The sequence below is a fragment of the Microtus oregoni genome, unplaced genomic scaffold (genome assembly GCF_018167655.1).
Source record: "Microtus oregoni isolate MIOR12 unplaced genomic scaffold, Mior012 000011F_ref0000422, whole genome shotgun sequence".
In the NCBI taxonomy this organism is placed as follows: Eukaryota; Metazoa; Chordata; class Mammalia; order Rodentia; family Cricetidae; genus Microtus; species Microtus oregoni.
This window is the reverse complement of record NW_024543070.1, coordinates 45,135,626-45,146,897: the sequence shown is the minus strand read 5'-3', so window position 1 is coordinate 45,146,897 and position 11,272 is coordinate 45,135,626. Positions and strand designations below refer to the sequence as shown.

The following is an 11,272-nucleotide window of genomic DNA, read 5'->3' as shown; positions in this document are numbered from 1 at the left end:
CTAAGAGGCAGGCAGGCAGGCTTCAGTTTCAGAATCTGCCTCTGCCATGTAGGCATCCATCTCAGCATCCAGGCAGGCTTCAGTTTCAGTATCTGCCTCTGCCATGTAGGCATCCATCTCAGCATCCAGGCAGGCTTCAGTTTCAGTATCTGCCTCTGCCATGTAGGCATCCAACTCAGCATCCAGGCAGGCTTCAGTTTCAGAATCTGCCTCTGCCATGTAGGCATCCAACTCAGCATCCAGGCGTGCTTTAGTGTTGGACATATATGCATCCAGTTCTTTGTCCAGCTGCTCCTTGGTCAATGCAGGGCTAGTGCGGGCACCTCTGCCTCGACCACGGCATCCAAAGTTCCCTCTTCCCCAACCTATCACAGCCAGACCTCTACCACCGATTCCACCACGACCCCTAGCTGCATGCCCTCGGCCCCTTCTCCCAGGACCTCCAGGACCTGGAACAGCACCACCTCTTGAGTCCATTTGAGGGGCAGTAAAGTCTTGTTCACCTCGGAGGAGTGGGCTTCGACCTTGGAATGACAACCCGCCCCTTGGCAGGCTTCTGGTGGCAAGTCCCCCACGTAGTCCTCCCCTTCCTCTTCCTCTTCCACTTCCTCGTCCTCGGCAAAAGCCTCCCTGGATTTTGGGCAGGCCTCGTCCTCTAATCGCTCCCCTGGACAGGTCACCTCTGGGTAGGCCTAAGGGAGCCTGGATGTTCCTCTTGTTACCCAGGCGCTGCCTCAAATTTGATGCTGCCCGAACAGAGGGTCTATTCTCCATCTGCTGGGCCAGTCTTCTGTTTCTGGCGTTGGCTACCTGCTGCTGCTGCAGCGAAGCCCGAATAGTCACTGGCGTGGGCTGGTTGTTCTCCAGCAGCATAGTAAAGCGCTCATTTAGAGACAACTTGGTGGTTCTTTTTAGCACCAGTTTCGGTTCTGACTGTGCATCCATCTTCAGGTCCTGAGAATCGAAGGAGTTGGACTCCAGGGCTCCTCTCGCGGCCGCTGTGGCCGGGTTTGCTGAATCTGAGCTGACAAGAACCACTCGGGTTTATTTGCTGGGTGCTTGGGTTAGGCGCTTGCCTAAAGGGTATGATGCGAAGCTCACTCCTGGTCGCTTGGCTACCTAGTCCGCTGACACTTCTGCTTGTCCGGCCCACCCTCTCCTTCCTTTGCTTTGTGCTAGTCCGTGCTGCCAAGTCCAGCTTGCTACCTCCAGATATCTCACAATGAGAGAGACTGTGTCTGAGAGAGGTCTCCACGCCTTTTTATATTCTCCTCTAGGGGTGGGACTAAAGGCCTGCACCAATGGGATTAGAGTGTGTGTTAGGGTGTGGCTACTGGGATTAAAATTGTGGGTTTCTAAATCTGCTCATTAGGCTGATCCATGGCACTCTTTTACTCTCAGATCTTTAGGTAATCTCTATTTATTAAAATACTATTGAAATGTCACTATTTTCCCACTTTCTATCTAAGAGAAAAGAGAAGGCTATAACGAATATGAGTGTATACAATAAGTACAGGCAATAAATACATCAACAATGCCCCATCCATTTGTGTTTGACAAATTCAGAGAAAGATTTCACCTCTATCCTATCTATTTGGGTTCAAAGTTTTCTCCCTAATTGATTTTCTATCGTAATTTGCTTTCTTTTTCTGGAAAACTAGAGCTGTAGCCATCAAATCCTCAACTCCCTCAGAGACCCAAGAAGGAAATAACAGGAACTGAGTAAGCGGGAGGTGCAAGCAGGCGACTTCCAAACCATGCAATGACAGAAAACAACTGTCTGCCCGTACAGTAACCCAAGCCGAGTTTCTGGTAGCATCGGGGCATTCATCTTCAGCCTTCAGGCCTAGCATATTCGACAGGCTTTTCTGTGAGGGAGGATATTCTGTGTCCTGCTTGTCTTTAGGACAATGTCATGTCAGCAGTTGAGACAAGGGCATATTTTGCCCGATGGCTTCCTTTTTGCCACAGAGAAAGTAAACTCCATGTGCAGTTTCTTCCATGTCCATTATCTTCTCTGAAGAAGATTGCAGCTGCAAGAATGAGCTGTGTCTCATTGTCACAAAGAGAAGTGTAGTGGGCTGGAGAGATGGCTCAGTGGTTAAGAGCATTGCCTGCTCTTCCAAAGGTTCTGAGTTCAATTCCCAGCAATGACATGGTGGCTCACAACCATCTGTAATGAGGTCTGGTGCTTCTTCTGGCCTGCAGGCATACACACAGACAGAATATTGTATACATAATAAATAAATAAATAGATTTAAAAAAAAACAAAACAAAGAGAAGAGTACAAGGAGCTCTGGGCTGCGAGCCTGCCGCCTGGATCTCAGCCGCCTGGTCAGCTTATGCCCCGAAATAACAACACACAAACTGTATTCTATTAAACACTGCTTGGCCCGTTAGTTCTAGCCTCTTATTGCCTAATCTCACATCTTGATTAACCCATTTCTAATAATCTGCGTTGCACCACCATGTGGTGGCTTACCGGGAAAGATTCAGCACGTCTGACCTGGCGGCCGGCTCCGTGGCGGCTGCCCTGGAGAGGAGAGGCATGGCGTCAGGCTCACTTCCCTTCTTCCCAGCGTTCTGTTCTCTCTACTCCTCCCACCTACGTCTGACATTTCAGGCCAAGCAGTTTCTTTATTAATTATTCAATGAAAGCAACAGATAGACATATGACCTTCCCACATCAGAGAACAACCAAGGTTATTAAAACATTTTAATTGCCATATTCTGTAGATCTCTGAAGTGTTTGAAAATGACCTATCCTTCTAAATTACCTTTGTTTCATCTTGAAAATATACCTAGTATGACGACTTTGAGTTCAATTGTACTAGGTGATTAACTACTAACCTATATTTCTTTATTATATTAAACAGTTAATTGACAATAAGAATTTTCAAAGTCTAGAAATTTATTTTAATTTATATTAAATGAGCTGTAGAGGTACAATAGCTCACACAAGAATGGAAATGTATGTAGAGCATGTTTTACTAAAATTGACCTCAAGTTTGTATCAATATACAAAATTTGTATACAGTATACAATACTAAACCAATTGCAAAACACTTAAAACAAATAGGTGCTAAAAACTGGATCAATAATCTTTTTTATTTTTTTTTTTCATTTTATCTCTCTTCTCTCTCTGTCTCTCTCTCTCTCTCTCTCTCTCTCTCTCTCGCTCTCTCTCTCTCTCTGTCTCCTTCTATTTCACCATTGTGGGTTTTTGAGCCAGGGTTTCTGAGTAGCAATAGAACCTGTCCGGGAAGTTGCTCTCTAGACCAGGCTGACCTTGAACTCATTAAGACCAGCCTGCTTCTGCCTCCCAAGTGTAGGGGTTAAATTGATTGCCACCAACGCCCAGGCTTTGTTTTGCAAAACAAAAACTTTGGATCTAACCAAAGATGCTTTGTTTAGATTTTCCCTAAGCATTATCCATAATAAATTGTAACTAACACATTACACAAAAACCAACATCCATAATCCATTTTTGGGTGGAGGGGAGAAATGTGCATAGTTTTCTAGGCTACTTCCTAATGATTGGGTGCTGATAAATTTTTTGAATGAGACAACAGTTTGTTATAACGAGCCAGATAAATGGATTCCACTGAAACTGAACAGCTGACAAATTATTGTTAAAATCAAACCTTCAAGAGGTTCAAAAAAAAAAGCGATTTTTGTAGATTGAACCAAGACTGGTTCTGGACATAGGTAACTGCATGTCTGCAGTTGGGTTGTAAAGCTTCTCCTAGCCGAGTGTCTTTGGCGACCACAAATGGCTTCTCTTTCACTAAATGTGAAAAATCTCTTGGAAACGACACAAAGGCCAAAAAAGTTAAAAAATGTTATTTTAGGGTGGAAATTCTACACATCCAGCTCAGCATGTCCTATGCAATGTCAAAGACTAAATCAAAGTGGCTACAACGTGTACGCCGGTCCTGACTCAGGAGCACTATCAACATTTCCAAATTACCACCTTCACCATCAACATAGCACACACACCTTCAGTTTAGCTGTGAGCACACAGCTCTTAAGGAAGGTGTAGAACTCTAACCCAGAGAGCTCACATCAGTGAGAACTCTGGCTGCTTCTGGGAACTCTTTCTGGGATCATAAATGTGATTAGAAGAAATATTAAACTATCGGCGTATACAGCAGGTGAGGCAGAGACTGGAAAAAAGTTCTCCTCACAGGGCCAACGCATTCCTGCTTAAACCCAAGTCTGGGTGACTGGATAAACAACAAAACAAACTCAGCCGAATCAAGGGGAAATGGGGTTTATTTCACAGAGCATCGAAAGGTAAACAGAACAGACGAAAGGCACCCACTGGTGGCAAGGGAGTCCACAACCCATGGTGTGAGTCCTTCCGGCCTCAGTCAGGGTCCTTCTCATGGGTGCTCAAGGCTATTTCTTCATAGGCACAGCGGTGGTGATTTCCCGAGAGTCTAAGAGGCAGGCAGGCAGGCTTCAGTTTCAGAATCTGCCTCTGCCATGTAGGCATCCATCTCAGCATCCAGGCAGGCTTCAGTTTCAGTATCTGCCTCTGCCATGTAGGCATCCATCTCAGCATCCAGGCAGGCTTCAGTTTCAGTATCTGCCTCTGCCATGTAGGCATCCAACTCAGCATCCAGGCAGGCTTCAGTTTCAGAATCTGCCTCTGCCATGTAGGCATCCAACTCAGCATCCAGGCGTGCTTTAGTGTTGGACATATATGCATCCAGTTCTTTGTCCAGCTGCTCCTTGGTCAATGCAGGGCTAGTGCGGGCACCTCTGCCTCGACCACGGCATCCAAAGTTCCCTCTTCCCCAACCTATCACAGCCAGACCTCTACCACCGATTCCACCACGACCCCTAGCTGCATGCCCTCGGCCCCTTCTCCCAGGACCTCCAGGACCTGGAACAGCACCACCTCTTGAGTCCATTTGAGGGGCAGTAAAGTCTTGTTCACCTCGGAGGAGTGGGCTTCGACCTTGGAATGACAACCCGCCCCTTGGCAGGCTTCTGGTGGCAAGTCCCCCACGTAGTCCTCCCCTTCCTCTTCCTCTTCCACTTCCTCGTCCTCGGCAAAAGCCTCCCTGGATTTTGGGCAGGCCTCGTCCTCTAATCGCTCCCCTGGACAGGTCACCTCTGGGTAGGCCTAAGGGAGCCTGGATGTTCCTCTTGTTACCCAGGCGCTGCCTCAAATTTGATGCTGCCCGAACAGAGGGTCTATTCTCCATCTGCTGGGCCAGTCTTCTGTTTCTGGCGTTGGCTACCTGCTGCTGCTGCAGCGAAGCCCGAATAGTCACTGGCGTGGGCTGGTTGTTCTCCAGCAGCATAGTAAAGCGCTCATTTAGAGACAACTTGGTGGTTCTTTTTAGCACCAGTTTCGGTTCTGACTGTGCATCCATCTTCAGGTCCTGAGAATCGAAGGAGTTGGACTCCAGGGCTCCTCTCGCGGCCGCTGTGGCCGGGTTTGCTGAATCTGAGCTGACAAGAACCACTCGGGTTTATTTGCTGGGTGCTTGGGTTAGGCGCTTGCCTAAAGGGTATGATGCGAAGCTCACTCCTGGTCGCTTGGCTACCTAGTCCGCTGACACTTCTGCTTGTCCGGCCCACCCTCTCCTTCCTTTGCTTTGTGCTAGTCCGTGCTGCCAAGTCCAGCTTGCTACCTCCAGATATCTCACAATGAGAGAGACTGTGTCTGAGAGAGGTCTCCACGCCTTTTTATATTCTCCTCTAGGGGTGGGACTAAAGGCCTGCACCAATGGGATTAGAGTGTGTGTTAGGGTGTGGCTACTGGGATTAAAATTGTGGGTTTCTAAATCTGCTCATTAGGCTGATCCATGGCACTCTTTTACTCTCAGATCTTTAGGTAATCTCTATTTATTAAAATACTATTGAAATGTCACTATTTTCCCACTTTCTATCTAAGAGAAAAGAGAAGGCTATAACGAATATGAGTGTATACAATAAGTACAGGCAATAAATACATCAACAATGCCCCATCCATTTGTGTTTGACAAATTCAGAGAAAGATTTCACCTCTATCCTATCTATTTGGGTTCAAAGTTTTCTCCCTAATTGATTTTCTATCGTAATTTGCTTTCTTTTTCTGGAAAACTAGAGCTGTAGCCATCAAATCCTCAACTCCCTCAGAGACCCAAGAAGGAAATAACAGGAACTGAGTAAGCGGGAGGTGCAAGCAGGCGACTTCCAAACCATGCAATGACAGAAAACAACTGTCTGCCCGTACAGTAACCCAAGCCGAGTTTCTGGTAGCATCGGGGCATTCATCTTCAGCCTTCAGGCCTAGCATATTCGACAGGCTTTTCTGTGAGGGAGGATATTCTGTGTCCTGCTTGTCTTTAGGACAATGTCATGTCAGCAGTTGAGACAAGGGCATATTTTGCCCGATGGCTTCCTTTTTGCCACAGAGAAAGTAAACTCCATGTGCAGTTTCTTCCATGTCCATTATCTTCTCTGAAGAAGATTGCAGCTGCAAGAAGCAGACATGTCTCATTGTCACAAAGAGAAGTGTAGTGGGCTGGAGAGATGGCTCAGTGGTTAAGAGCATTGCCTGCTCTTCCAAAGGTTCTGAGTTCAATTCCCAGCAATGACATGGTGGCTCACAACCATCTGTAATGAGGTCTGGTGCTTCTTCTGGCCTGCAGGCATACACACAGACAGAATATTGTATACATAATAAATAAATAAATAGATTTAAAAAAAAACAAAACAAAGAGAAGAGTACAAGGAGCTCTGGGCTGCGAGCCTGCCGCCTGGATCTCAGCCGCCTGGTCAGCTTATGCCCCGAAATAACAACACACAAACTGTATTCTATTAAACACTGCTTGGCCCGTTAGTTCTAGCCTCTTATTGCCTAATCTCACATCTTGATTAACCCATTTCTAATAATCTGCGTTGCACCACCATGTGGTGGCTTACCGGGAAAGATTCAGCACGTCTGACCTGGCGGCCGGCTCCGTGGCGGCTGCCCTGGAGAGGAGAGGCATGGCGTCAGGCTCACTTCCCTTCTTCCCAGCGTTCTGTTCTCTCTACTCCTCCCACCTACGTCTGACATTTCAGGCCAAGCAGTTTCTTTATTAATTATTCAATGAAAGCAACAGATAGACATATGACCTTCCCACATCAGAGAACAACCAAGGTTATTAAAACATTTTAATTGCCATATTCTGTAGATCTCTGAAGTGTTTGAAAATGACCTATCCTTCTAAATTACCTTTGTTTCATCTTGAAAATATACCTAGTATGACGACTTTGAGTTCAATTGTACTAGGTGATTAACTACTAACCTATATTTCTTTATTATATTAAACAGTTAATTGACAATAAGAATTTTCAAAGTCTAGAAATTTATTTTAATTTATATTAAATGAGCTGTAGAGGTACAATAGCTCACACAAGAATGGAAATGTATGTAGAGCATGTTTTACTAAAATTGACCTCAAGTTTGTATCAATATACAAAATTTGTATACAGTATACAATACTAAACCAATTGCAAAACACTTAAAACAAATAGGTGCTAAAAACTGGATCAATAATCTTTTTTATTTTTTTTTCATTTTATCTCTCTACTCTCTCTGTCTCTCTCTGTCTCTCTCTCTCTCTCTCTCTCTCTCTCTCTCTCTCTCTCTCTCTCTCTCTGTCTCCTTCTATTTCACCATTGTGGGTTTTTGAGCCAGGGTTTCTGAGTAGCAATAGAACCTGTCCGGGAAGTTGCTCTCTAGACCAGGCTGACCTTGAACTCATTAAGACCAGCCTGCTTCTGCCTCCCAAGTGTAGGGGTTAAATTGATTGCCACCAACGCCCAGGCTTTGTTTTGCAAAACAAAAACTTTGGATCTAACCAAAGATGCTTTGTTTAGATTTTCCCTAAGCATTATCCATAATAAATTGTAACTAACACATTACACAAAAACCAACATCCATAATCCATTTTTGGGTGGAGGGGAGAAATGTGCATAGTTTTCTAGGCTACTTCCTAATGATTGGGTGCTGATAAATTTTTTGAATGAGACAACAGTTTGTTATAACGAGCCAGATAAATGGATTCCACTGAAACTGAACAGCTGACAAATTATTGTTAAAATCAAACCTTCAAGAGGTTCAAAAAAAAAAGCGATTTTTGTAGATTGAACCAAGACTGGTTCTGGACATAGGTAACTGCATGTCTGCAGTTGGGTTGTAAAGCTTCTCCTAGCCGAGTGTCTTTGGCGACCACAAATGGCTTCTCTTTCACTAAATGTGAAAAATCTCTTGGAAACGACACAAAGGCCAAAAAAGTTAAAAAATGTTATTTTAGGGTGGAAATTCTACACATCCAGCTCAGCATGTCCTATGCAATGTCAAAGACTAAATCAAAGTGGCTACAACGTGTACGCCGGTCCTGACTCAGGAGCACTATCAACATTTCCAAATTACCACCTTCACCATCAACATAGCACACACACCTTCAGTTTAGCTGTGAGCACACAGCTCTTAAGGAAGGTGTAGAACTCTAACCCAGAGAGCTCACATCAGTGAGAACTCTGGCTGCTTCTGGGAACTCTTTCTGGGATCATAAATGTGATTAGAAGAAATATTAAACTATCGGCGTATACAGCAGGTGAGGCAGAGACTGGAAAAAAGTTCTCCTCACAGGGCCAACGCATTCCTGCTTAAACCCAAGTCTGGGTGACTGGATAAACAACAAAACAAACTCAGCCGAATCAAGGGGAAATGGGGTTTATTTCACAGAGCATCGAAAGGTAAACAGAACAGACGAAAGGCACCCACTGGTGGCAAGGGAGTCCACAACCCATGGTGTGAGTCCTTCCGGCCTCAGTCAGGGTCCTTCTCATGGGTGCTCAAGGCTATTTCTTCATAGGCACAGCGGTGGTGATTTCCCGAGAGTCTAAGAGGCAGGCAGGCAGGCTTCAGTGTCAGAATCTCCCTCTGCCATGTAGGCATCCATCTCAGCATCCAGGCAGGCTTCAGTTTCAGTATCTGCCTCTGCCATGTAGGCATCCATCTCAGCATCCAGGCAGGCTTCAGTTTCAGTATCTGCCTCTGCCATGTAGGCATCCAACTCAGCATCCAGGCAGGCTTCAGTTTCAGAATCTGCCTCTGCCATGTAGGCATCCAACTCAGCATCCAGGCGTGCTTTAGTGTTGGACATATATGCATCCAGTTCTTTGTCCAGCTGCTCCTTGGTCAATGCAGGGCTAGTGCGGGCACCTCTGCCTCGACCACGGCATCCAAAGTTCCCTCTTCCCCAACCTATCACAGCCAGACCTCTACCACCGATTCCACCACGACCCCTAGCTGCATGCCCTCGGCCCCTTCTCCCAGGACCTCCAGGACCTGGAACAGCACCACCTCTTGAGTCCATTTGAGGGGCAGTAAAGTCTTGTTCACCTCGGAGGAGTGGGCTTCGACCTTGGAATGACAACCCGCCCCTTGGCAGGCTTCTGGTGGCAAGTCCCCCACGTAGTCCTCCCCTTCCTCTTCCTCTTCCACTTCCTCGTCCTCGGCAAAAGCCTCCCTGGATTTTGGGCAGGCCTCGTCCTCTAATCGCTCCCCTGGACAGGTCACCTCTGGGTAGGCCTAAGGGAGCCTGGATGTTCCTCTTGTTACCCAGGCGCTGCCTCAAATTTGATGCTGCCCGAACAGAGGGTCTATTCTCCATCTGCTGGGCCAGTCTTCTGTTTCTGGCGTTGGCTACCTGCTGCTGCTGCAGCGAAGCCCGAATAGTCACTGGCGTGGGCTGTTTGTTCTCCAGCAGCATAGTAAAGCGCTCATTTAGAGACAACTTGGTGGTTCTTTTTAGCACCAGTTTCGGTTCTGACTGTGCATCCATCTTCAGGTCCTGAGAATCGAAGGAGTTGGACTCCAGGGCTCCTCTCGCGGCCGCTGTGGCCGGGTTTGCTGAATCTGAGCTGACAAGAACCACTCGGGTTTATTTGCTGGGTGCTTGGGTTAGGCGCTTGCCTAAAGGGTATGATGCGAAGCTCACTCCTGGTCGCTTGGCTACCTAGTCCGCTGACACTTCTGCTTGTCCGGCCCACCCTCTCCTTCCTTTGCTTTGTGCTAGTCCGTGCTGCCAAGTCCAGCTTGCTACCTCCAGATATCTCACAATGAGAGAGACTGTGTCTGAGAGAGGTCTCCACGCCTTTTTATATTCTCCTCTAGGGGTGGGACTAAAGGCCTGCACCAATGGGATTAGAGTGTGTGTTAGGGTGTGGCTACTGGGATTAAAATTGTGGGTTTCTAAATCTGCTCATTAGGCTGATCCATGGCACTCTTTTACTCTCAGATCTTTAGGTAATCTCTATTTATTAAAATACTATTGAAATGTCACTATTTTCCCACTTTCTATCTAAGAGAAAAGAGAAGGCTATAACGAATATGAGTGTATACAATAAGTACAGGCAATAAATACATCAACAATGCCCCATCCATTTGTGTTTGACAAATTCAGAGAAAGATTTCACCTCTATCCTATCTATTTGGGTTCAAAGTTTTCTCCCTAATTGATTTTCTATCGTAATTTGCTTTCTTTTTCTGGAAAACTAGAGCTGTAGCCATCAAATCCTCAACTCCCTCAGAGACCCAAGAAGGAAATAACAGGAACTGAGTAAGCGGGAGGTGCAAGCAGGCGACTTCCAAACCATGCAATGACAGAAAACAACTGTCTGCCCGTACAGTAACCCAAGCCGAGTTTCTGGTAGCATCGGGGCATTCATCTTCAGCCTTCAGGCCTAGCATATTCGACAGGCTTTTCTGTGAGGGAGGATATTCTGTGTCCTGCTTGTCTTTAGGACAATGTCATGTCAGCAGTTGAGACAAGGGCATATTTTGCCCGATGGCTTCCTTTTTGCCACAGAGAAAGTAAACTCCATGTGCAGTTTCTTCCATGTCCATTATCTTCTCTGAAGAAGATTGCAGCTGCAAGAATGAGCTGTGTCTCATTGTCACAAAGAGAAGTGTAGTGGGCTGGAGAGATGGCTCAGTGGTTAAGAGCATTGCCTGCTCTTCCAAAGGTTCTGAGTTCAATTCCCAGCAATGACATGGTGGCTCACAACCATCTGTAATGAGGTCTGGTGCTTCTTCTGGCCTGCAGGCATACACACAGACAGAATATTGTATACATAATAAATAAATAAATAGATTTAAAAAAAAACAAAACAAAGAGAAGAGTACAAGGAGCTCTGGGCTGCGAGCCTGCCGCCTGGATCTCAGCCGCCTGGTCAGCTTATGCCCCGAAATAACAACACACAAACTGTATTCTAT

The 11,272-nt window shown here is 46.1% G+C and overlaps 3 protein-coding genes across 3 annotated transcripts; all 3 read right to left on the bottom strand.

The window, feature by feature from the left end:
• LOC121453219 (chromatin target of PRMT1 protein-like) lies at positions 1–945 on the bottom strand. The gene has a single exon (XM_041659743.1). The coding sequence runs from the start codon at positions 943–945 to the stop codon at positions 1–3; it is 945 nt and encodes a 314-aa protein (XP_041515677.1).
• Positions 946–4,442: 3,497 nt separating this feature from the next.
• On the bottom strand, positions 4,443–5,387 carry LOC121453218 (chromatin target of PRMT1 protein-like). Its single transcript, XM_041659742.1, has one exon. It carries the CDS (start codon positions 5,385–5,387, stop codon positions 4,443–4,445), a length of 945 nt encoding a protein of 314 aa, XP_041515676.1.
• Positions 5,388–8,894: 3,507 nt separating this feature from the next.
• Positions 8,895–9,839, bottom strand: LOC121453217 (chromatin target of PRMT1 protein-like). Its single transcript, XM_041659741.1, has one exon. It carries the CDS (start codon positions 9,837–9,839, stop codon positions 8,895–8,897), a length of 945 nt encoding a protein of 314 aa, XP_041515675.1.
• Between the last annotated feature and the right edge of the window lie 1,433 nt (positions 9,840–11,272).

Excerpts from the sequence above, each read along its gene's own strand:
- LOC121453217 (XM_041659741.1), bottom strand. The coding sequence starts at position 9,839 with ATGGATGCACAGTCAGAACCGAAACTGGTGCTAAAAAGAACCACCAAG.
- LOC121453218 (XM_041659742.1), bottom strand. The coding sequence starts at position 5,387 with ATGGATGCACAGTCAGAACCGAAACTGGTGCTAAAAAGAACCACCAAG.
- LOC121453219 (XM_041659743.1), bottom strand. The coding sequence starts at position 945 with ATGGATGCACAGTCAGAACCGAAACTGGTGCTAAAAAGAACCACCAAG.